General features: G+C 36.8%; 3 protein-coding genes across 5 annotated transcripts in view; all 3 read right to left on the reverse strand.

Annotated features, from left to right (window-relative positions):
- Positions 1-2,019, reverse strand: part of LOC101742987 (FYVE, RhoGEF and PH domain-containing protein 3) — a 42,236-nt gene extending 40,217 nt beyond the window's left edge. For both annotated transcript variants that reach the window (XM_038021893.2, XM_038021894.2), the window contains exon 1: positions 455-2,019. In XM_038021893.2, coding sequence (XP_037877821.1) covers positions 455-1,593 — 1,139 coding nt within the window. In that variant the 5' untranslated portion in view covers positions 1,594-2,019. The remainder of the gene's footprint in view (positions 1-454) is intronic.
- A 2,036-nt stretch (positions 2,020-4,055) lies between these two features.
- Positions 4,056-12,648, reverse strand: LOC101735520 (alpha-tocopherol transfer protein-like). Its single transcript, XM_038010507.2, has 7 exons — positions 12,634-12,648; positions 12,344-12,463; positions 10,576-10,735; positions 10,323-10,494; positions 8,875-9,075; positions 4,962-5,067; positions 4,056-4,224 (listed from the first exon to the last, which is right to left on the reverse strand). The coding sequence occupies exons 4-7, from the start codon at positions 10,374-10,376 to the stop codon at positions 4,160-4,162; spliced, it is 426 nt and encodes a 141-aa protein (XP_037866435.1). The 5' UTR covers positions 10,377-10,494; positions 10,576-10,735; positions 12,344-12,463; positions 12,634-12,648; the 3' UTR covers positions 4,056-4,159.
- A 5,483-nt stretch (positions 12,649-18,131) lies between these two features.
- Positions 18,132-26,291, reverse strand: LOC101735657 (retinol-binding protein pinta). Of its 2 annotated transcripts, XM_038010503.2 has the most exons (6): positions 26,135-26,291; positions 24,235-24,394; positions 23,985-24,156; positions 22,289-22,489; positions 19,869-19,974; positions 18,132-18,300 (listed from the first exon to the last, which is right to left on the reverse strand). In XM_038010503.2, the coding sequence occupies exons 1-6, from the start codon at positions 26,274-26,276 to the stop codon at positions 18,236-18,238; spliced, it is 846 nt and encodes a 281-aa protein (XP_037866431.1). In that variant the 5' UTR covers positions 26,277-26,291; the 3' UTR covers positions 18,132-18,235. The 2 variants fall into 2 exon arrangements, with proteins under 2 accessions (XP_037866431.1, XP_037866432.1); XM_038010504.2 differs by lacking the exon at positions 19,869-19,974.
- Between the last annotated feature and the right edge of the window lie 1,149 nt (positions 26,292-27,440).

Genomic DNA, 27,440 nt, shown 5'->3' on the forward strand with positions numbered 1-27,440 from the left:
AGACGCATTGTTTTTTAATTTGCTTAGAAAAATAACATGAACATTTTATATAAGAAGCATCTCGACATAATTGCTTTATGAATAAACATCAAGGTGAAACGGCATACGCGGCTGTATGACGAACGTATCGCATATTATAAATTTAGTTCGTGTGCATTTAATTACCCATTCTATTCAAAATTCAGACTGATTCTGGTATAACTGAGTTACAATTTAACGTTACGTTATAACGTTGTGCAATAATACAAAATTTACTAACGAAACAATAATCAGCTTTTAGCAGCGTAAATCCATATTTCGTAAAATTCCAACTTTAGCAACAATAAAATGAAACAAAGACACATCCGTTGAGTCGATACGTACTCAAAAGATAGTATTATCTTTGCGATAAAAAAAATAACATGTTATCGCAAATATTTTCACGATATCTAGACTAAAAGCAATTTGTTCATACCTTTTATATTTCTCTTTTTTGGATTCAAGTGGCAGCAATACCGGTTCTGCTGCAGATTGAGAAATGCACCATTCGTTCACTGCACTCACAGTTAGAAATTCAGTGTCAGGAGCGTGACATACTTCCGAACCGAACTCGTCCGAAGACACAGTTATGCTATCATATTTTTGATATGGTATCATGTCTAAAGATGAAATTGATTTAATGCTAACATTATCGAAATTGCTGGGAGCACCAGATTCACCCGAACCGATAGACAAATCATCCCCTGGTTCACTGTCTCTTTCATTAATCAAGGTGTCCGTTGAATGATCCGTTGAGAGAGTATCAGTTCTACCGTCTTCCAAATTCACTAGATATTCTTTCCCGTTACTGTAATTACTATCACTGTGCGAATCATCGTCACTACCACTACTACTACTACTATTACTGCTACTATCACTTTCCAACGAAATATTGTTAACTATCTTAGCGTCTTCTTCGTTGTCCGAAGTTTCTGAACGTTTCAATCTCAATAACTTTTCTAAATCACTTTGCCTAACACCGTAAGACCAATGCGTTTCACCCGAATGTCCTTGATTTGTTGCAGTTGATTTTTTCCTCATCACAGGAGGCTGCCGACTGCGCCTTGTCGTTACGGGCGAAGAAGACGGCGTTGTGAATGAAAATCGCCTTTCTCTTAAGGTCGCTTCTTCGTTGTTTAGAGATTTTTTGCTATCTTTGAAAGGTAATGGAGGTGGCGGTGCAGGCCTGTGCGGCAATAAGGTATCTCCACCTGATTTTCTATCAGATACAAACCCCGACGAACTGGATTCGTTACTATTTTCCGACGCATTTGATAAAATTGAGTTAACCGATACATTTGAATTTCTATTTTGTGACCTAGCCGCGGGACATAAATGTTGGTAATGGGCCTGAATCGGATTGACAACACTCGTCAAACTACCTAAAGAAGGCTCTTTGGACCTTTCCAAAGAATCATCGAGAATATTACTGTTTGTCTTTTCAAAACGCAGAATCATCTCTTTAACACTCGTTACCCTTTTCTTTCTTACGACAACATCGTTATCGTCAGTTAAATTCTCTGGCGACACACGTAGCTCTTCACTGAAACGAGTACAAAACTCTTCTTGTGTCATTGTTCGAAGTTGGCAAACACTACGTTACACAAGTGCCCCAGGGAAGGATAAGCGTACACATAATACTAAAATACACAGTCACAGTTAACAAAAATGACGCGCGAACGATCCTAATAACAAAACACGACTGACGGTGGCCGGCGCCCGCGCGCCTCCACTCCGTAGACTCCGTACGCTTCGTGTCAGAAACTACGAGTCATACAGTACCAAGACAACCTAGCGTACTATTGATCAGTATCATATCAATTCATAAAGAATTGCGTACATAAATATAAATATTTAATTTAGTTTAACATTTATATCACAGCAGCTTCTCATTAGAAAAACCATGCAACCTACATAATATATAAAACTAAAGTCTAAGTAGCTCCAGTATTTAATATTTCTACCGCAACACTAGTGTGACTCATAAATATGAAGCGTTATCGTAATGTGAGGCTTACGACGGGCAAAAATGATTTCTTAAATGATAATATTGTAGATAGGTAAAACGTCAATCGTTGTTAATCATGATCGAGAGGACGTTCAGAGTATTGCAACTAGTACGGTTAATGACATTGGCTATTTAAATCTTATTATGAACAAGCGGATCATCTGCCAAAGGGGGTTGACGCAATAAAACTAAAACTTCGCTGCAAAGTTTTTAAAATCGCAAAATGCCTACATCCATAAGTAAATGAAAAATCTATTACAATTTGACAAGATACAATCCATTATCTCTTTTCTCTTCCTACCTAAGCTGATAGTCTAGAGAGACCATATCAGCGTAACCTTAACTAGTAGGTGAGCTCACGGGGCTCTAACCTGACAACGTTGCTAACACAAACCCTAGCAAGAGCCGTGCTTCGCAGAATCTACTACCGGATCGGAAACGCGACCCACTGAGAAGATCCGGCGAGAAACTCAGTGGGCTGTCTGTGGGTTAATATACTCGTCGAGCCCTTCGTCGCAAGCGACGGGTTCGACGAGAACAATGACCGGTTCTTGAGGTACCTAAAAGCACCGTTAGTGGATCGAGAGGATCCGAAATGACGTGTTTTGGGCATCGCATCGTCGACTGCTTTCCATCCTGCTCGCAGGATCGAGAATGCATGATCTCTGTCACATCTCTGAAACAGTGTACGTACTAATTATTATCCTGATTGGCCATTTCAAATTTGCATAATCTCATATTAACAGGACATGTCCATCTGTAATAATACCTACATTAAACTGTTGGGTTTTAGTTCGGTTCGGATTTAGTTCGGTTTTACAATAAACTGTTCGATTGTGTGTTTTTGTACACATTAAAATAATAACCTCGTGTTTGTTTAATCCAGATGTTTCTCAATTCAACATCGTACTTGACAAATAAAACATGCAATGCTAATGACAATAAATGTAATGCACACATAATTATTTATAGCCATCGCGGTCGGGCCAATATTGCTATCCTGCCCATTTTTACCCCCAAATCTGATCTTAGAAAAAAAATTAATAATAAATCGGATTTACATGTAGCTGTCTATGGACTCCGGTAAACACTAGATTAGCTCGTATCGTATATTTTTGGCATTAAACAAAGTCGGTTGATTTTTCTAAATTGTAAGTTTATAACTGATTATCACGCCAAAGTAAAGAAAGGTTACACTACTACTACATACTATACATAATATCTACTGCTACTTTTAGAAGAAGAACAAGCATGCCTACGCACGACTACACCTGGCGTCGCCGCGTCGTACATAAGAGACAGAACATTCTTTGTTGCGGTCAAGGATTGTAAATCGTCGGTACGCCCCGTCACGGCCGGAGCTCCGCAAGGAAGAATCCTGTCCCTAATCCTCGACGCTCTCTACGCGCTCGATGATAACTTTAGCTGTTTATCGAAAACAGTGCCTACTTCGCGTCATCTGCATTCCCCTCAGCGACCATCTCGAGAATGCAGAAGATGTTGGATGTTCTACTACAGTAAATAGACTGGTGGCGGTCAATGTGAGGAAGACCGCAGCAGTTTTACACATTTTAGTCCGTATGTGATTCGTCCCAGGAAAGCTCAGTAATCGCTTTGTGGATATCGGGCTTAGATCCAGAGTCAGGTACCTGCAGTGCGAGATTGATTGAGGCCTGGTATCATCTCACCACGCACGCTGTGCGGGAAAGGGGGCAGGCTCAGCAGAATCTCCCCACAATAATTGAATCCGGACGTTGTGTCAGAAATGACTTTTTCACCCTTCCCCTTCCCCCAAGTAATGTAAGGGTGCACGACAACCCACCGATGAAGAGGAACGAGTCAGGAAAAAGGACACAATGCCGTGAAAACAAAGAAACATGAAAGGATACTAGGCCAGGAATGTAGACGAAGGCTTTAGAGCCCAGAACTAAAAAGCGCCTTCCATAAATTTATAGTTAGGTAATTTACGTTTATATATAATATCTTATTCGTACCAAAATGGAATGTTAGAAAACTAAATGAATAAAAATTGTTATTTCTTCACTTTATTTATCACCACAAAATTTCAATAAATATTCAGGAAAGATTTCAAACGATAGTTCTTCTGAAGATGGCTTTGTATGTTCTATCTCATCAATCTTTTAGATTCTCTCGCAAATACCAAGACCGGTAGCTTTCCACTTTGTTCTTCCAATGATCTGAAATATAAATTGTAAATTAAAAGGTAAAAATAACTTATGCTGGCTTAACTAAATACAAAAAAATAAGTTTATGAAAATTCACAAGGATAAGTCATTTGTAATGCAGCTTTTAGTCGTTCTTTTAAATATGTTTAGATATGCTTTGTGTATAATAAACAATACATAAATAGTGTTATTAATTTCCCTCTTCTTTATTATATATAAATATAATTTAAAGCCCTTTGTTGTCACAAAGTGAATAAAACTTAATGATTCAGATGACCTAGGCCTGGATCTTAAGTGCAAAAAAGTACCGCAGATATTTTATTGCCCTTATAGGCGGACGAGCTTACGATCCACCTGATGGTGAGTGGTTACCGTCGCCCATAGACGTCGGCACAGCCAAGCCGTTGCCTACCATTAAGTACTCTCCATTACATTACACAAATATTACATATTTAAAACATATGCGTCAAAGTAATGCCAATATTATATAATATAAAAACTGACAGACTAGCACGATTTAAACCAATTATTTTTTAAATAAAGTTCTTCAAGATTAATACGATTTCGTGACAGGCACGTGATCAAAAATATAACAGCCAATTTTCAGTCAAGTTCAAATTGGTGAGCAGTTGAAGAATTCATTTAAGTTACCAATGTACAGCGCCATAATTGAAATCAAAAACAAATTTTACTAACAAAGTGATTACCAAATATCTACCAAACTCAGAAAATACGTGACGTCATCGTACCTGTCAAATCTTGTAAGGTACCTTCAGTGCCTCCGTATTCTTTAGGCAGCAATGATTTCGGTATGTATTTAAACATCTCTTCATAGTCCTCGTTGTATATGTATATCTATTAAAATAAATGTAATCTTGTTAGGTATTTGAGTATTTTTTTTATACTTTAAGCAGTTTTGCTTACATCATAGCAACACTGCGCTATAGCAACATTCAACCTGCAGGCACAAATGCAAGTAAATTGCGCCCGAAACCGAAGCGTTAGTAATGTAGCAAGTAGAATTAGAAGAATTACAAAACTTAAAGCTATGGATAAAAAAATTAAAAAAGATGTGTGGTGTCGTGGGACACCGGATAGGAACGAAGTTCCTTATTATAAAAATATTAATTTTAAGTTATATTCCAGGTATAAAGAAAATAAAACTGGAGATTTCGCAACAACCCACGGTCATTCGGTAACTTGCGAACTTATTGCGAGCCTGGAGATCAGTAATACAGGTCTTCGAACCTAGTACAGACTTCAGCTCTTTCAAAGGCTTACAAAATAAATTATAAGGTTAATTTATTTCCATTTGAATTTGTATGTACCTTGTACCTTTAAGAGAGAAATAAATAAATAATAATAATTATTATTATTATTATTGTGGTACACTTCATTCACGGTTGTTTGCATAAGAGTTAGTGTATTGCGCAAACGTACCCTCTGAGATTGTGGTCAATGAATGATAAAAAAATATGTTATTTTTTGTACGCTATTACAAAGTTAAGTCGTACACTGTGTGCATTACTAATTTGTACGTTATTACAAAGTTAATTCGTACACTGTGTGCATTACTAATAAAAATCTTACGTTACGGATGTTTTTTCCCGGCTAGGGTAGCCCTCCGCATCGTCCCATGAGGAACTTCGTTCCAAAACATTAGTTAAATAATAGCTATCCAAATGAAGCTTAAAAAAACCATATCAGCTTACTAAGAATTACTGAGTTAAGCATACCTTACTGAGCTAAGCACATTTATTAGATTTAATAGATTTATTAGTACGCCTGCAACGTATAGCATACAAAACTCACCAAAGCTCAACATGACAGTTAGTGAACGTCAGCGACTCGATTAAGGTAGTTCATTATCTCCAAGCATCACTTGATTGTATAACATTGCGTTATCAAAAAATACTAATGCAAAAATACATATTTCTAAATCTGATGTTTGTAACTATGTATGTACCTAGTCAGGTCATAAATTCTGTCACATGTTTAATGTAAAATAATTGAAACAAGTTTATTCATTATGTAACCATTCATATAACAAAATGAACTTAACAAAACATAGATTCTTATGACACTAAAGTTTATTCAAAATGACCTCCGTGATTTTGAATACAGACCTTCAATCTGCGCGGCCAGTCGTCTATCGCAGCACGAACGAGGTCCATGTCAATATCGGCGGCTGCCTAAATCAAGGATGTCTTGAGTGACTCCAAATTGGGATGAGGCTTTGAGCACGCTTTTTCCTCCAAGTGTTGCCATATCTTGTAATTTAGCGGATTCAAATCTGGACTGGAGGAGGGCCAGTCTTCGTGCCGGATGAAGTCGATTTCACGCGCCGCCAGCCAGTCTTGTGTGCTCTTCGCTCTATGAGCTGGCGCCGAATCTTGTTGGAATACCCAGTGCCTGTTATTGAACACGGTATGAGAAACAAGTTCCACAAGGTTCGTCAGGACTGTATTTTGATACACAACTGCATTCGTTTTTACACCTTTCTCACAAAAATATACCTCTGTTAAGCCCCAATAAGAAACTCCCAACCATACCATGAGCGAGGATGGAAAATGACCTCGTTGGACACGCGGAATACGGTTGCTCGCTTCTTCACTACTGTGTGCGTACACCTTATCATTTTGTTTGTTGTAGCTCTCTTCTACGGTAAAAATTTTTTCATCCGAAAAAAGAATTTCCCGATATTTTTTTCCCGCGTACCGCTTCAACAAAGCGCGGCATCTCTTCAGTCTCAGGTCCATTAGACGAGCATTCAAACGATGTCCTGTTTTTCTTCGATATGCCCGAAGCCCTAAGTCTTCATTTAACACCCTTTTCACCGTGGTTCTGCTTAACCCCATCTGAAGGGCCAACAGTTTCTGCTTACGTTTGGGATTTCTTTGAATTCGCGCTTTCACAGCTTTTATCACTGCTGGAGTCCTAACAGACCGAGGGCGACCACTTCTTGACCTGTCATCTACACTAGAGTCTTCATTGTATCGTTTGATGGTACGATAAACGAATCTTTGGTTATATTCAAATTTTTCAGTATGTTAAAAATTTTAATTGGCGCGTAACCGCAACGATGCAACGCAATAACTGCAACACGGTCTTCTTTAAGCGTCCACTCCATATATAAAAATGAGTAAAATTCTAAAAGTATACATTTTTATTTTCATGAACAATTCGAAATTCGAATTCAATAAACTTTTTTGTGGCCAGCATTCTAAAAGAAAAGTTTTTACTGTGTGACAATACTTATGACCTGACTAGTTATAGTAATTTCGTTTGCGATTCTGGGGACGATTCTGTTACAGTCTATGTCAATGTTTACGACTCTAAGAGCTAAATATATTTAGTACTGTTTTCTTATTTGCCAACGCAAGTTTGTATATCATACAATTTTGCTAGTTTTTTGATAATCGTAAGGCGTATTTTGAGCTCGCACAGATAACCCCATCCCGCCTATCTTTGTTTAGAAACATTGATGCAAAGTAGTTCACAGAGTAATATTTACAGGTGTTACAGGACCTCTTGTGAGTCCGCACGGGTAGGTACCACCGCCCCGCCTATTTCTGCCGTGAAGCAGTAATGCGTTTCGGTTTGAAGGGTGGGACAGCCGTTGTAACCATACTGAGGTCTTATAACTTATATCTCAAGGTGGGTAGCGCATTTAAGTTGTAAATGTCAATGGCCTCCAGTAACCACTTAACATCAGGTGGGTTGTGAGCTCGTCCGTCCACCTAAGCAATAAATAAAAATAAATACAGTCATCAACCATTAAACAATGCAAACAAAACTTCAAACTCATCCTCAACAAAGGCGATGATTAATCACTTAACATCAAACAGGTCGACATGAGCATAGAATCGGCGTCGGAAGTTCCGAAACTTCAAACAGAACTTATTTAAAAAGTATAGGTACGCCTTTTCTTCATCACGCTCTTTCTCCCTACCTATTCGCTGATAGCTTAAGAGGCTATTCCAGCCATTAGTGGATGGGTAAATTCACGAGTTCATCCTGAGAGAAATTGCTAACACTAGCCCTATCAAGAGCTTTTTACTGGTGGTAGGACCTCTTGTGCGTCCGCACGGGTAGGTACCACCACCCTGTCTATTTCTGCCGTGAAGCGGTAATGCGCTTCGGTTTGAAGAGTGGGGCAGCCGTTGTAACTATACTTGAGACCTTAGAACTTATATCTCAAGGTGGGTGACGCATTTACGTTGTGGGTATCTTTGGGCTCCAGTAACCACTTAGCACCAGGTGGGCTGTAAGCTGGTCCACCCATCTAAGCAATAAAATAAAATAAAAAGAGCAGTGCTTCGCAGAATCTACCACCAGATCGGAATCGCGACCCACTGAGAAGATCCGGCGAGAAACTCAATAAGTTGTGTCTATGGGTTAGTTCGCTCGTCGCTTCGTCATTCCATCACACTTTCAGAGACACTGTGATGGCGGGTTTTACCGTGCATCCCCTGTAATTATTCATTACTTCATCTATTATTATTTACATTGGCGGACTTAATGCGTTAAATTACTATCGTCCTTAGACCAACGCGTGCTGTCGATGGACATTATAGTCTTAATGTAGACATGAAAAGTAAAGGCGAACACCAAACCGATAGATACTATTCGTAAACTCGGAATTATTCGTGAAAACATTACCCTTTTCTTCAATTTTTCCTTTAAAAATAATTTGAAAATAGCAACTGCTGTTTTCATTCCAATAGGAGCGTTTAGCAGGTCAATTCTGGCCATACGGATAGTTAGTGCATTTTCAAAACACATAAACAGCTTTCTGGCGAATGCGGGTGTCCATTGTCTTAACAAACCGAAGCCCATGTCTTTCAAGTCGGTGACAAGATCCTAAAATATTTATAATATCAACATTCAAATTATTCTAAATGAAGTTTAATGGTAGGCAGCGGCTTGGATCTGCCCTTGGCATTGCTGACGTCTATGGGCCACGGTAACAACTAACCATCAGGTACACGCTTCCTACAAGGGCAATCAAAAATTAACAAATGATGTATTCTGAACCTTATGATAAAGTAATCAGAGTCTCAAACAGAGTAATAATGTTCGGCGACGACATTTACGCTAACAGCAGATTCATAATACAAATCGACAAAAGCCGGTAGCCGAAATCGATATTTCCAGTATCAAAAAACCACTAGTCTATGACGAAACCACGACTGTCTCTATGTTTTAACCGAATTTAAAAAACTAGGAGGTTCTGAATTTGTCTTATGTATTTGTAACTTGGTGGCATGGTAGTCAGCGCCCCAGCACGACAACTGGACTGAAAATCGCGGCTTCCATTGCCGCACTGGGCAAACATTCGTCTGACGAATATGCTTGTCTGTTTTTTGTCTGGAATTTTTAATTCTACGCTAATTCATTAAAGATTGCTGTTATTTTGTTGAAAATTTATTTTTAAATAGACTTAAATTTAAATAGATATGATGGAAACTGCAGAGCAATGCATGGATCATTAGCTATAAAAATCAGAAAAAATAAGTTTCAGAGGATTATGAAGAAAACGGCTGAATTGATAATGAATTTAACTTTGACCTTGGATAACTTTTGAATGAGTTGATTAATCGCAAAAGATATCAGAACTTTTTTGTAGGACGTTCAATTCTCTACAAAAATAGTTGATGGAAATTGTAGAGCAACTTATGGTTCATTAGTTACAAAAATCAGAACAAAAAAAAATGTTTTCCTGTGTTATTCTTTATTATGGTAAATTGAAAAGTGCGATGCGACATTCTTAATATTAATATTAAGGACTCCTATTTTCAGGGGCTTATTTTGACATCTAAACGAAACTTTGAGTTTGGCTCCGAGAAAAAAAAATTTTTTTGGAATCGCATACTAATTACTTTCAAAGTCAATTAAATCATTTTTGTGTCAATAAAAAAAAATACGTTCCGAATATTATTATTTTTCTTAGGTTCTTAAACCTTCTTGGTTGAAGTAGGTTTGAAGGTATTGTCAATCGCAACTGTGAACTTTGGACTGACAATTCATGATTACTAGCTTCCGAAGACTTTTCAAACGTTGAAGGCTCTCAATAAATTTCGCCATAGATAAGTAAGATAAAATCTCACCTCGCCACATATAGTAAAATTATCATCTTCAAGTAACAATATCTCAGCTATCATAAGTCCGATTTTACAAATATCAGACAAACTTCCGTGCACTTTATTTACCTCACCCACTCGCACTATCACTATTCGAGGTGAATCTTCACTTGCGCATTTCTTTAGCGGCAGAAACAAACTACAAAAAAAGATATTGGATAAAAACAATTCTGCGGATCTGTAGATGACGTAATTGAAATGTTCTTTGGCTTTGGCTTACCCTAATTTTAATAATTCCTGTATTTGCGGATCCAAAGGATCTCTGTTTGCATAAAATTCTGGTGCAGCAGTGCTCAAAGTGTAGTACCTTTCTATTTTTGATTTGCATTTTTCCAAATTATGTTTACTGCCGCGAAGGAAAGCGACCAACCATTGGTCAGCTGAAATCAATTAAATTTATAGCAGACTTCGATTTCGAGAGTGCAAAAAGCAACTTGCGATTAATTTTGTGATTTAATTAACTTTATTATTGATGTTAATTTTGTGATAATTTTGTGGTTTAATTAATTTTATTATTGATCTTGAGGGTACTTGTAAGGAAGATAATATGGTCTAAAATCAAATTTTAGTGAATATAATATATACACGTATATTCAGTGCAATATGAACTACATTACTTTTTTAGCTTAAGGTTCCAGTTACAGGATATCTGGTTCAGTTTTTTACACATCATGTATAGTTTGCAATTCAGCAACGATTAAAAATGGAATTGAAGAACATGTTTTTGAGGAAGCTGCTGGGTTTTTACACTTCGATGCTTCACTCCGAGACACTGTCAGATTTTCAGAATGAAAATAAACTATATTCATATGTTTTTCTTTTTCAATATACAGACTGATAAATATATAATACAGACTGATAAGCAAATATAATTTAAGATATCACGATTAGAACAGTGTGCTTAGTGGAAGAAGGACATGTTATAGCGCTCAGGAAGCACCGTAGAGGGGAGTTCGTTCCAGAGTCGGAAGGTACGCGGCAGAAGATGTTCTGTGTACTCAGTGCGAGTTTTTTAACGTTCTCGACAGCGTAAAAGTTGATATTATATGATATGAACTAACTTTTAGGCTATCGAGAACGTTAAAAAACTCGCACTAAGCACACAGAATAGAATAATTGTTAGAGTTGATGCCGTTAACACCTTTTCGACATCGGCCAACCCACCATTCGAACAGAGCTCATCCCCATTACATTACCATAAAATGAATACCGAGCACTCCCGAAGCTTCTAAAATGTTTTTAATGGTATGAAATTGCATGGTTAAACGTTGATATTCACTTAACTAAAATCAGTTAATACTCTTAAATAGTAATTGTATTATCTATGGTTACTACAGAAATATCTGAACACATAAAGATATTTAAATAGCGCCACCTATGTAAATGGTTGGAACTATAACAAAATTTAAGCGAAACGGTTTCAAGATTGGCTTGAACCAGTTTTCATAGTTTTTCAATAGATGTCACTAATGTCGAATATAAGAAAATTGACTCCTGATTTTAAAACTTCAATGACATAGAAGTTAGTCCTAGCAGCAAACAATAATTACAATTCTCTTGGTACGTTAATATTAATTTAAAATTTGAAAATTTAAAGAACACTATACTAAGCAATTCAATACATTATTTTTTTTAGACAATCTATTCTAACATTCGCTATTTCGATCTGAACATGTATCTAGTTAACGATATTGTTGTTAACCTTGGCCCTCAAACTTCACGGATAACTACAAATTGTACTCATATACATAGTGATTGTTTTATCTAAAAAATGCGTAAAATAAGTATTCTGTACAGTATATTCTTAAAACAAGTTTTATCTGGTTGTATTTAGATATAGAGACGATTTAGTAGATAAAGATTTTCAGCATTGAGTCACGCGTCGTCTATCGCGCGTTTTATCAGTGCCTCGTGAAAAAATTATTCAAGCATAAAAATCCTTCTGTTTTTTTACTAAAAATATTTGCTATAACATTGTATGAACTTACAGATTATTTCTGATTTTAGTTGCGGGTGTTCGTTTAGCCATTCTCTCAGTTCATTGAAATTCGAAACTAGTGTTTCTGGATTCTCATTAATCTCTTCCCTCGCTTTCTTACGAAGAGCATCTGATAAAGGACGTATCTCCATTAGAAAGGTATTTTGTGTGCTAAAAGTTAAAATAATAAATGATCAAATATAAATTGAAAACATTAAGTAACTCATAAGTAAAGAGGAGTATAAAATTAAATAGTAAAACTAATATTTAAACAATTGAAAACAATAATATTTTACTAACCTCTTTCAATCAGATTTTCATTTATCCATATGTTAATCGAATCACGTTATATCACCTTTGTATAAACTAATCTAATATTTAAATGACATACACATTTTAATTATGTACAAAACTTTAATTTGATAACAAATTTTAAATCACAAATAGGTCTGCAGATGTCTCTACAATACCGTTTACCGTAATAATATTATACGAATAAATTAGAAGCACAGATATAAAGTGGTCTATGAATTCTAAATAGCAACACTCAATTCTAGCGATTTATGTTATCTAACAGTGGGTTAGCTGCGTGTGTAACAATATAGCAAATAATAACACGCACACACACACACACACACACATGTACGTAGGACTCAAATTTGATAGGCAAGCAGGTTTAATGAAACATGGAATAATGTTGTAATTTTAGAAATATCCAAAATGTTTACTTAAATGTGATCTGTATGAAATAAATAACCTTCACAATGTTCTCATAACCTCAATATTTATAATCTCACCAGTGGATACACAGGCTATCTCTGCCTCGAAGCATTTGTGTATTTTAGATTGTGCCATTTAGGATCGCCGGCAACCGTAGTGGCGTATTATGCTCACAATTAAAACTGGGTACTTTTAAATCAAAATCGATTAAAAGACGTGTCTTCAAAATAAGCGTCGCAATGCCAAGTCGCAGTATCTCTGCAACGTTCCGGAATAATTGGAGTTCTTTGGGTGACAGTCATTTCAATTTCCGGAAGCTCTCGACAAAGCAATGTTTTACGTCTGGATAAAGACTTTCTTTACATAGGACACGTCCAACCTCGCATGAAACACTGTTTCCTCTCTGAGCCAGAGAAGCCAGATACTACGATTTGACTTCATATAGGAAGGATCATCTCGAACAAATTCCCTGCATCCCTGCATCGCCTTTTTACCATCACACCTCCCGCCACCGAAACAGAATTCATCAATACTATCTGGTACCGCTGCGTTCATCGACAGTTCATATCCAGTGCGCTTAGTGCGAATTTTTTAACGTTCTCGATAGCGTAAAAGTTAGCTCATATTTGTATGGAATGGGATCGTTTGCCTACGTTTGTCGTAAGGGGCACTGTTCCAATTGCATACAAAATTGGGTTAACTTTTACGCTATCCAGAACGTTTAAAATACTCGCACTAAGCACACAGAACATCTTCTACCGCGTACCTTTCGGCTCTGGAATGGACTTCCTTCTACGGTGCTTCCTGAGCGCTATGACATGTCCTTCTTCAAACGAGACGTTCGGAGAGTACTTAGCGGTATGCAGATGCATGGCTATGCCTCTACCATTGCTGATGTCGATGAGCGACGGTTACCATTCACCATCAGATGGGTCGTATGCTTACCGGCCCACGAAGACAATAAAAAATAGGAATAAAATTGAAACAAATAATTCATAAAACCGTCCGTTATATTACATGTCTAGCTTAATGTTAATCTAGAATATTTAAATGATAAATAAATAAATTAGTATTAATTATTAATAAGTATTTTAAGATAAATATTTTTTAAAACAACTCCGGCCATCACCAACGTCATAAATGTAATTATTTTTATCATATTCACTAATATCAAGTCCACTTAAAACTCTTCAGGAAGTCCGCTCCTGATGTAAAAACCAGTCCCTGTAGCTCTCCACCTTATTTTTCCAGTAGTCTGTGCAACAAATAAAATTACTAAAGTTCCTAAATTTACTCAAATTTCTAAAATATTTATAAATAATAAATAAATAAATAAATATTTAATAACAATCACGCCACGTTAACTGGTCCCGTGCTAAGTTCGTGAAGAACTTGTGTTACAGGTACCAGATAACGGAAATAAATGTAAGATTTTTATTATACACGTACATATATTTAATATACATCCATAACTCTGGAAAAGACATTTATATTTATCATACAAATATCTTCCCTTGGCGGGATTCGAACCCGCGACCCCCTTGTGTAGTGATCATGTCACTTACCTGTACTTACTACAAACACGCTTTCGTCATCCGTATTGTCACCGACAATCTCTCGGTGCCCTTGAAAAGGAACGGGTTTTTTTTTGTTTGGTAAACGATAAGCCGGCCGATCAAATTTATTTTGATTTCGAATACTTATCGAACGTGTTGCTTCGTTTACAATAACAAATATATTTACGGATAAAAAAAAAACCTATCAATTCTTGCACGCTGCCGTCAGTTCCTCCATATACCTCGGGGAGAATAGATTTCGGAAGATTTTCATAAATGTCTTCATAGTTGGAACCGCAACCTTGAATCTGAAACGTTGGTAAGTTTAAGCCAATTATCTGATGTAAGAATGTTGCATGGTCGATCTTGTTTTGACTTTCGATGAAGGTAATAAGATATTATGCTTTCTCAGTCTTCCCTCTGCTATAAAATATAAGAAACATAATCTTCGTAGTTTGTTATTCAACTTTCAAATTTATATACGATATACTAAACTAAACGTATGGAATAAATACTAAAACAATAGTTTTAATCCCACGACAGCAATTGAATAACCACGCTGATATTCAAAAATGTATGTACACTACTTCAAACACTGAATAAGCACTTCAACTTCTGAAGTCGTCGTGGCCTAACGGATAAAACGTCCGGTGCATTCGTGTCGAGCAATAGAACGGTGTTCGAATCCCGCAGGCGGGTACCAATTTTTCTAATGAAATACGTACTTAACAAATGTTCAAGATTAACTTCCACGGTGAAGGAATAACATCGTGTAATAAAAATCAAACAAGGAAAATTATAATTTGCGCAATTACTGGTGGTAGGACCTATTGTGAGTCCGCACGAATAGGTACTACCACCCTGTCTATTTCTGCCGTGAAGCAGTAATACGTTTCAGTTTGAAGGGTGGGGCAGCCGTTGTAACTATACGGAGACCTCAGAACTCATAACTCAAGGTGGGTGGCGTCATTTACGTTGTTGATGTCTATGGGCGCCGGTAACCACTTAACACCAGGTGGGCTGTGAGCTCGTCCACCCAACTATGAAAAAAAAAGACGTGTGGCACTCGGGGACTGCCGCGGTAAAACTATTGCAAAGCATTTTTTATCAACTTATGCAATTACAATTAGACAATAATAATTTAATATTAAAACAATAATAAAAAAGACCACGCTATATTTATAAACATTAACAAAAGCAAAACATTAACTGTCCCCTTCACACTCATAAGCTAGACCGCGTGAGAGAGAGATGGGCAGACTTTTCATGATGCTCACGCAGTGCGACGTCACGCCGCGCGCTTATTCACAAACACTACACCAGCGTAACGTGTGAATGTGTTGAACGCGAGCTACATAGTAGGCATAGTGGAGGTGTCAGGTTATTTTCGTTACGGAATATCTTGATTCAGTCGCCGCGCTCAAGGCCCGCGATAGAAGCTATGCAATAGCTTAAAAAGAAGTTGTAAATGTATCTGGGCTCCAGTAACCACTTAACATCAGGTGGGCCGTGAATTTAGCGGACTCTATCCGTACGAAAACATTTTTTTGATATGAAACTACATGAATGACAATTTTTTTTCTTTTCTTTGGTGATTATTTTTTCGTTTTGAACACGTGCATTTTACGTGTATCAAAGATATCAGTAAGACCTCTACTTAATTGCAGTCTGTATTTTTATCAATAGATAATTTAGGGTTGCAGCACTGCGAGCCTATTGTGTGATGAAATATATTTTATATATTTCGGAAACCAGCAGTACAATATATCCAAATAATATATTAAACAAAAACCAAAGAAGTTTCTACCATTTATCAGTTATTTTAATATTTATTTATAAGTAGTGACGGTGAGGCCTCACTTTGCCCGCAACGGTGAAGTTGTCGTCTTCCAAAAGCAGTATTTCCTCGATCATGAAACTTATCTTGATTAAATCAGCGACTGCATGCTGATGTTTGTAAAGTGGGCCTGCTCTGATGATAGCGGGGCGAGGAGAGTCTTCACGGGCACATTTCCTTAACGGCAAATATACTCTGTAACATTAAATATCAAATTGACAAGACAAATTCATCTAAATAATATTCCCATTAGATTATTTTTAAATAGCCGTCGTTTACTGCATACGACCCGAAAGATACCACGGAACAGAAAAGCCACTGTAACTAAGGATACCTTACTTATAGCTTGTTTGTTAACAAGTTGTTAGCAAGTTGTTAACAAATGTTCACGATTGACTTAGGAATAACATCGTGTAATAAAAATCAAAAGCGCAAAATTATAATTTGCGTAATTACTGGTGGTAAAACCTCTTGGGAGTCCCCACGGGTAGGTATCATAACCCTAACTATTTCTGCCTTGAAGCAGTAATGCGTTTCGGTATCTCAAGGTGAGTGGCGCATTTACGTTGTAGATGTCTATGGGCTTCAGTAACCACTTAATACCAGGAGGGCTGTGAGCTCGTCCACCCTTCTAAGCAATAAAAAAAAATCCCTCAGAGACCATCTCAACAATGCAGAAGATGTTAGATGTTCTACTACAGTACATGGACTGGTGGAAGGCTGCGGTCAATGCGAGGAAGACCGCAGCAGTCTACACATTTCAGTCCGTTTATGAGTTGTCCCAGGAAAGCTCAGTAATCATCTTGCGGATGTCGGGTTTAGATCCAGCGTCGGGTACCTGCGATGCGAGATTGATCGAGGTCTTATGTCATCTCACCACGCACGCTGTGCGGGTAAGGAGGCAGGCTCAGCAGAATCTCCCCACGATAATTGGAGCCGGACGTTGTGTCAGAAATGTAAGTATCTACAGTCGGCATCGCTGCGCCACTTTGAGAAGGCGGCACGACATGAGAACCCTCTTGTCGTGGCCGCTGGAAACTACATACTGGACCCTGTAGACCGAACCCAATGGTAAACCGTCGACGTCGCCCAAAGCACAACATTACGGATCCTCCTGATCCATTAACAGTGCTTTTAGGCACCACAAGCACCGATCACCGTCCTCGTCGAACCCGTCGCTTGCGACGAAGGTCTCGACGAGCGAAATTACCCATAGACACAGCCCACTGAATTTCTCGCCGGATCTTCTCAGTGGGTCGCGTTTCCGATCCGGTGGTAGATTCTGCGAAGCACTGCTCTTGCTAGGGTCAGTGTTAGCAACTCTCCGGTTTGAGCCCCGTGAGCTCTCCTACAAACGTTAGGGCGAAGCTGAAATAGCCTCTCAAGGCTATCAGCATAGGTAGGGAAAAAAAAGGTCAGAAATGAGTTGTTCACCCTTCCCCTTCCCCCAAGTAATGTAAGGGTGCACGACAAACCACCGATGAAGAGGAACAAGTCAGCAAAAAAGACACAATGCCGTGAAAACAAAGAAACATGAAAGGATACTAGGCCAGGAATGTAGATGAAGACTTTAGAGCCCAGAACTAAAAAGCGCCTTCCATAAATTTATAGTTAGGTAATTTACGTTTATATATAATATCTTATTCGTACCAAAATGGAATGTTAGAAAACTAAATGAATAAAAATTGTTATTTCTTCACTTTATTTATCACCACAAAATTTCAATAAGTATTCAGGAAAGATTTCAAACGATAGGTTTTCTGAAGATGGCTTTGTATGTTCTATCTCATCAATCTTTTAGATTCTCTCGCAAATACCAAGACCGGTAACTTTCCACTTTGTTCTTCCAATGATCTGAAATATAAATTGTAAATTAAAAAATATATATAACTTATGCTGGCTTAACTAAATACTAAAAAATAATTTTATGAAAATTCACAAGGATAAGTCATTTGTAATACAACTTTTAGTAGTTCTTTTAAATATGTTTAGACATGATTTGTGTATAATAAACAATACATAAATAGTGTTATTAATTTCCCTCTTCTTTATTATATATAAATATAATTTAAAGCCCTTTGTTGTCACAAAGCGAATAAAACTTAATGATTCAGATGACCTAGACCTGGATCTTAAGTGCAAAAAAGTACCGGAGATTTTTTTATTGCCCTTATAGGCGGACCAGCTTTCGATCCATCTGATGGTGAGTGGTTACCATCGCCCATATACGTCGGCACAGCCAAGCCGTTGCCTACCATTAAGTACTCTCCATTACAATATACAAATATTACATATTTAAAACATAGACATCAAAGTAATGCCAATATCTATATATATAAAAGAAAGACGTGTTAGTTACACTATTTATAACTCAAGAACGGCTGAGCTGATTTGGCTGAGAATTGGTGGGGTGGTAGCTTAGAACCAGGAAAAGGACATAGGATAGGACAGGACTTTTTATCACATTCCCGTGGGACGTGACATAGAACGAAGTATAACAAAACGCAACTGATATGGAATAACAAAACACAACTGACAGCTAAACGTAATGTAGCCTATGGATAATTATAGTATAATTTTGAAGTTGACCGGTTGATGTTTCGAGTTTCTATTAGCTTATTGTGCCGAGATAGGAGCCATGCCGCGACCAACACGATCAAATCTTTCCCGACGAAGCCGTAATGCAACTAACTATGTATATAGGATTCGAAACATTGCGAGTGAAAGGACTAAAGAAGGACAAGAAAATATAATAATAATAATAACAACTAAAATACATGGCCAATAAAGAATTATTAAAATATTTACTTCTTTAATTTACATTAATTATCCAAATCAAAAATTGAGCTTGATAAAATCAAAAGTGTGCTCATTTGTTGCCTCTAAGGCGGAACAATGTTCGCCGGGTCATCTAGTATAATATAAAAACTGACAGACTAGCACGATTTAAACCAATTATTTTTTAAAAAGTACCACAGTTATTTTATTGCCCTAATAGGCGGACGAGCTTACGATCCACCTGATGGTGAGTGGTTACCGTCGCCCATAGACGTCGGCACAGCCAAGCCGTTGCCTACCATTAAGTACTCTCCATTACATTATACAAATATTACATATTTAAAACATATGCGTCAAAGTAATGCCAATATTATATAATATAAAAACTGACAGACTAGCACGACTTAAACCAATTATTTTTTAAATAAAGTTCTTAAAATAAAATTCTTCAAGATTAATACGATTTGTGACAGGCACGTGATCAAAAATATAACAGCCAATTTTCAGTCAAGTTCAAATTGGTGAGCGGTTGAAGAATTCATTTACCAATGTACAGCGCCATAATTGAAATCAAAAACAAATTTTACTAACAAAGTGATTACCAAATATCTACCAAACTCAGAAAATACGTGACGTCATCGTACCTGTCAAATCTTGTAAGGTACCTTCAGTGCCTCCGTATTCTTTAGGCAGCAATGATTTCGGTATGTATTTAAACATCTCTTCATAGTCCTCGTTGTATATGTATATCTATTAAAGTAAATGTAATCTTGTTAGGTATTTGAGTATTTTTTTTATACTTTAAGCAGTTTTGCTTACATCATAGCAACACTGCGCTATAGCAACATTCAATCTGCAGGCGCAAATGCAAGTAAATTGCGCCCGAAACCGAAGCGTTAGTAATGTAGCAAGTAGAATTAGAAGAATTACAAAACTTAAAGCTATGGATAAAAAAATTAAAAAAGATGTGTGGTGTCGTGGGACACCGGATAGGAACGAAGTTCCTTATTATAAAAATATTAATTTTAAGTTATATTCGACGTGTAAAGAAAATAAAACTAGAGATTTCGCAACAACCCACGGTCATTCGGTAACTTGCGAACTTATTGTGGTACACTTCATTCACGGTTGTTTGCATAAGAGTTAGTGTATTGCGCAACCCTCTGAGATTGTGGTCAATGAATGATAAAAAAATATGTTTGTTTTTGTATGTTATTACAAAGTTAAGTCGTACACTGTGTGCATTACTAATTTGTACGTTATTACAAAGTTAAGTCGTACACTGTGTGCATTACTAATAAAAATCTTACGTTACGGACGTTTTTTCCCGGTTAGGGTACCCCTCCGCATCGTCGCAAGAGAAACTTCGTTCCAAAACTTTAGTTAAATAATAGCTATCCAAATGAAGCTTTAAAAAACCATATTAGCTTACTAAGAATTACTGAGCTAAGCATACCTTACTGAGCTAAGCACATTTATCGATTTAATAGATTATTAGTTCGTGTGCCTGCAAACTCACCAAAGCCAACAGCGTACAAAACTCACCAAAGCTCAACGTGACAGTTAGTGAACGTCAGCGACTCGATTAAGGTAGTTCATTATCTCCAAGCATCACTTGATTGTATAACATTGTGTTATCAAAAAAAACTAATGCAAAAATACACATTTCTAAATCTGATGTTTGTAACTATGTATAGTGATTTCGTTTGCGATTCTGGGGACGATTCTCTTACAGCCTATGTCTAACTAGTTTACGACTCTAAGAGCTAAATATATTTAGTACTGTTTTCTTATTTGCCAACGCAAGTTTGTATATCATACAATTTTGCTAGTTTTTTGATAATCGTAAGGCGTATTTTGAGCTCGCACAGATAACCCCATCCCGCCTATCTTTGTTTAGAAACATTGATGCAAAGTAGTTCACAGAGTAATATTTACAGGTGTTACAGAAACTCTTGTGAGTCCGCACGGGTAGGTACCACCGCCCCGCCTATTTCTGCCGTGAAGCAGTAATGCGTTTCGGTTTGAAGGGTGGGACAGCCGTTGTAACCATACTGAGGTCTTATAAATTATATCTCAAGGTGGGTGGCGCATTTAAGTTGTAAATGTCAATAGGCTCCAGTGACCACTTAACATCAGGTGGGCTGTGAGCTCGTCCATCCACTTAAGCAATAAAAAAAATTACAGTCATCAACCATTAAACAATGCAAACAAAACTTCAAGCTCATCCTCAACAAAGGCGATGATTAATCACTTAACATCAAACAGGTCGACATGAGCATAGAATCGGCGTCGGAAGTTCTGAAACCTCAAGCAAAACTTATTTGAAAAGTATAAGTGAGTCGTCTATTATCAAAGACGGCAATCTGTACATTAGGACAAAAAAATTTTATTGATATGTCAATACAGATTTATTTGAATATAATCGTCTCCTTCAAAGAATACGGTTCAAAACCTGCATTAAATAAAGGTTAATAGTTAACCTGTTATTTATCTAAGATGTCGTTCCGAAGAGTTTTGTGACTGCCAATGGAATACAAAGTCAATAATTCGTTTTTCTGATTTACCAATCATTGTCCAAAAGTCAGATTGCCGCCTTTGATAATAGTCGACTCAAGTACGCCTTTTCTTCATCACGCTCTTTTTCCCTACCTATTCACTGATAACTTAATGAGCTATTCCGGCCACTAGTGGATGGGTGATTTTACAGGTTCAACCTGAGAGAATTTGCTAAGACTATCCGTAGCAAGAGCAGTGCTTCGCAGAATCTATCACCGGATCGGAATCGCGACCCACTGAAAAGATCCGGCGAGAAACTAAGAAGGTTGTGTCTATGGGATAGTTCGCTCGTCGTGATGGTGGGTTTTAGCGTGCATCCCTTGTAATTATTTATTATTTCATGTATTATTATTTACATTGGCGGATTTAATGCGTTAAATTACTATCGTCCTTATACCAATGCGTGCTGTCGATGGACATTATAGTCTTATGTAAACATGAAAAGTGAAGGCGAACACAAAACCGATACTATTCGTAAACTCGGAATTATTCGTGAAAACATTACCCTTTTCTTCAATTTTTCCTTTAAAAATAATTTGAAAATTGCGACTGCTGTTCTCATTCCAATAGGAGCGTTTAGCACGTTAATTCTGGTCATACGGATAGTTAGCGCATTTTCAAAACACATAAATAGCTTTCTGGCGTATGCGGGTGTCCATTGTCTTATCAAACCGAAGCCCGTATCCTTTAGGTCGGAGACAAGTTCCTAAAATATTTACATCAACATTCAAATTATTCTAAAATAAGTTTATGGTTATTTAATGCAGGTAGGATATTTAATGGTAGGCAGTGGCTTGGCTCAGCCCCTGGGATTGCTGACGTCTATGGACGACGGTAACCACTAACCATCAGGTGGGCCGTTTAAGCTTCCTACAAGGGCAATCAAAAATAAAAAAATGATGTATTCTGAACCTTATGATAAAGTGATCAAAGTCTCAAAAGGAGTAATGTTCGGCGATGACATTCACGCTAACAGCAGATTCATTATACTAATAAACAAAAGCCGGTATCCGGTATGACGAGACCACGATTGTCTCTATGTTTTAACCGAATTAAAAACTCGGATGTTCTGAATTTGTCTTATGTATTTGTAACTCGGTGGCATAGTAGTCAGCGCTCCGGACAGCTGAACTGAAAGTCGCGGGTTCCAATCCCACATTGGACAAACATTCATCTGAGGAATAAGCTTGTCTGTTTTTTGTCTGGCTTTTTCAATTCTAGGCATGTATGTACATATTTAAACATATAAATGTATTTTATGTTTATCGGTCTCTGGCACAGCGAATCCTAGTTTGGTGGCAGGTAGGTAACTATGTATGAATTGGCGCTGGTTATTTATTTATTTATTTTTGTATGGGTATAACTTATATCATTGATTCCTCACATAAAGAATCTGGTGTGTTTTAGTATGATCAGATTCAATATTCCAATCCAAAATCAAAGTTTAATTACCGTTGGATCTTAGATTTCGAAAAACACCAGGAAACTCCTCAAAATCTAATATCAAATATTTGTCAATTATAATTATTGTTACTAGCTTTAAAAAAAAGATCATCGCACTCAAATTATGAAACTAAATTTGATTTATTTAATTGTGATATCGACTTTAAAAAAATATCTTAAGACTCTTTTTCACTAACAAAGGAGACCGTCTAACCCGTCTTACATCCGATATAGGTATGTATGTACGTTCAAAATCAATCAAATTGTGTCAGTAAAAAAAAGGTCCGAATTAAGAACCTTCCTGGTTGAAGTAGGTTAAAAGTATTGTCAATCGCAACTGTGAACTTTGGAGTGACAGTTCCTGATACTAGCTTCCGAAGACTTTTCAAATGTTGAAGGCTCTCAATAAATTTCGCCATAGATAAGTAAGACTAGACGATGATCGAGTTTTGCTCGGTTTTTTTTTTGATAAGTGGCTTAACAACGCCATCTGCTGAAATAGCTTTAGTGTTATTGTGTCTTTAAAGCAGTTAGTTGAAATTATGAAAAATAGTATTATTATTCGCCAATAGATGTCGGGAAGAGTCTTAAAGTTGATTATCAATAAAGTTGATTATTGAAAACACGAATAAAACAACATTTTCTGAAAATAAAAAAATCCCCTCTATACTAAATTTTATAAAAATCGTTGGAGCCGTTTCCGAGATTCGGAAGAATTGCTCGTTTAAAGGTATAAGATAAATAAATAAAAATCTCACCTCGCCACTTATAGTAAAATTATCATCTTCGAGTAACAGTATCTCAGCTATCATAAATCCGATTTTACAAAGATCAGACAACCTTCCGTGCACTTTATTTAGCTCACCCATTCGCACTAACACTATTCGAGGTGAATCTTCACTTGCGCATTTCTTCAGCGGCAGAAACAAACTACAAAAGAAAGATATCGGATAAAAACAATTTTGTGCGGATCTGCCGATGACGTTATTGGAGTGTTCTTTGGCTTACCCTAATTTTAACAATTCCTGTATTTGCGGATCCAAAGGATCTCTGTTTGCATAAAGTTCTGGTGCAGCAGTGCTCAAATTGTAGTACCGTTCTATTTTTGATTTGCATTTTTCCAAATTATGCTTACTACCGCGAAGGAAAGCGACCAACCATTGGTCAGCTGAAATCAATTAAATTTAAAGCAGACTTCGATTTCGAGACTGTAAATAGCAACTTGCGATTAATTTTGTGGTTTAATTAATTTTATTGTTGATGTTGAAGGTATCTGCAGGTCTAAAACAAATTGTATGTAGTGAATATAATATATACACGTATATTCAGTGTAATATGAACCACCTTACTTGTTTAGCTTAAGGTTCCAGTTTCAGAATATCTGGTTCAGTTTTTTACACACCATGCATAGTTTGCAATTAAGCAACGACTAAAAATGGAATTGAAGAACCTATTTTTGAGGAAGCTGTGTTTCTACCTACGGTTTCTACACTCCGATGCTTTTTTTTTATTGCTTAGATGGGTGGACGAGCTCACAGTCCACCTGGTGTTAAGTGGTTACTGGAACCCATAGACATCCACAACGTAAATGCGCCACCCACCTTGAGATATAAGTTCTAAGGTCTCAAGTATAGTTACAGCGGCTGCCCCACCCTTCAAACCGAAACGCATTACTGCTTCACGGCAGAAATAGACAGGGTGGTGGTACCTACCCGCGCGGACTCACAAGAGGTCCTTCCTACCTGGTGGTGGTAATTACGCAAATTATAATTTTGCGGATTTCATTTTTATTACACGATGTTATTCCTTCACCGTGGTAATCAATCGTGAACATTTGTTGAGTACGTATTTCATTAGAAAAATTGGTACCCGTCTAAGATTCGAACACCGGTTCATCGCTCAACACGAATGCACCGGACGTCTTATCCGTTAGGCCACGACGACTTCCTCCGAGACACTGTCAAACTTTCAGAATGAAAATAAACTATATTCGTATATTTTTCAATATACAGACTGATAAGCAAATATCATTTAAGATATCACGATTAGAACAGAACAGAAACACTGTTAGAGGTGTTGTTACCTTTTCGGCCAACCCACCATCGAACAGAGCTCATCCCCATTACATTACCATAAAATGAATACCGAGCACTTCCGAAGCTTCTAAAGTATTTTTAATGATATGAAATTGCATAACAATGCATTTCACTTAGATAAAATCAGTTGATACTTATAAATAGTAATTGTATTAACTGTTTACTACAGAAATATCTGAACACATAAAGATATTTAAATAGCGCCACCTATGTAGATCGTCGGAACTATAACAAAATTTAAGCGAAATGGTTTCAAAGTTTGTCTTGAACCAGTTTTCATTGTTTTTCAATAGATGTCACTAATGTCGAATATAAAAAAATGACTCATGATTTTATAACATCAATGACAGAAAGTATTCCTAGCAACATAATAATAGTTACAATCCTCTTAGTACGTTAATATTATTTTAAATTAAGGAAATTAAAAAGAACACTATACTAAATATTATTTTAGACAATCTATTCATCATTTGCTACCAATTTATTATTTTTGGTTTCGAACTATATATCTATTATCGATATTGTTGTTAACCTTGGCCCTCAAACTTCACGGAGAACTACAAATTATACTCATATACATAATGATTGTTTTATCTAAAAAAATGTGTAAAATATCTATTCCGTACAATATAATCTTAAAACAAGTCTTATCTAGTTGTAATTAGGTATAGAGACGATTTAGTAGATAAAGATTTTCGGCATCGAGTCACGCGTCGTCTGCGTTCTATCAGTGCCTCATGAAAAAATTAGTCAAGCAAAAAAATCTTCCGTTTTTTTTACTAAAAATGTTTTATATCATTGTCTGAACTTACAGATTATTTCTGATTTTAGTTGGGGGTGTTCGTTTAGCCACTCTCTCAGTTCATTGAAATTCGAAACTAGTGTTTCTGGATTCTCATTAATCTCTTCTCTCGCTCTCTTACGAAGAGCATCTGACAAAGGACGTATCTCCATTAGAAAAATATTTTGTGTGCTAAAAGATAAAATGATAAATTATCAAATATAAATTGAAAACAGGTAAGTCATAAGTAAAGAGTATGAAGGCGACTATGTAAATAGTAAAACTAATATTTAAACAATTGAAAACAATAACTAGTATTATTTTACTAACCTGTTTCAACTTTCAATCAGATTTTCATTAATTATCCTTATGTAATCGAACCACGCTATATCACATTTGCATAAACTAATCTGTATTTAATATTTAAATGAGATACACATTTAAATTAGGTAGGTACCTATTGTACAAAACTTTAATTTGATAACAAATTTTAAATCACAATTAGGTCTACAGATGTCTCTACAATACCGTTTACCGCTGTAATATTATACGAATAATTTAAAAGCATAGCATATAAAGTGGTTGGATTCTGAATAGCAACACTCAATTCTAGCGATTTATGTTATCTAAAAGTGGGTTAGCTGCGTGTGTAACGCTAAAGCAAATAATAACACACACACACATGTACGTCCGTCTTCGATGTGATAGGCAGGCAAGTTTAATGAAACATGGAATAATGTTCTACTTTTAGAAATATCCAAAATGTTTAAATGTAGTCTGTATGAAATAAATAACCTTCACAATTTTTTCATAACCTCATATATTTATAATCTCACCAGTGGACACACAGGCTATCTCTGCCTCGAAGCATTTGTGTATTTTAGATTGTGCCATTTAGGATCTCCGGCAACCGTAGTGAGCTTGGTGTATTATCGTACGTAAAAGACGTATCTTCAAAATAAGCGTTCATCATAGCGTCGCAATGCCAAGTCGCAGTACTTCTGCAACGTTCCCGAATAATTTGATTTCTTTGGGTGACAGTCATTTCAATTTCAGGAAGTTCTCGACAGAACATTGTTTTACGCTTGGATAAAGACTTGCTTTACAGCCTGGCCTGGAACGCTGTTTCCTCTCTGAGCCGGGGCTTCCAGAAACCAGATACTACGATTTGACTTCATACAGAAAGGATCATCTCGAACAAATTCCCTGCTTCCCTGCATCGCCTTTTTACCATCACACCTCCCGACACCGAAAAAGAGTTCATCAATACTATCTGGTACCGCTGCGTTCATAGACAGCTCCTCTTCAGAACGCCTTCTGCCGCGTACCTTCAGGCT

This window comes from Bombyx mori, chromosome 4, assembly GCF_030269925.1.
Source record: "Bombyx mori chromosome 4, ASM3026992v2".
Taxonomy (NCBI): Eukaryota; Metazoa; Arthropoda; class Insecta; order Lepidoptera; family Bombycidae; genus Bombyx; species Bombyx mori.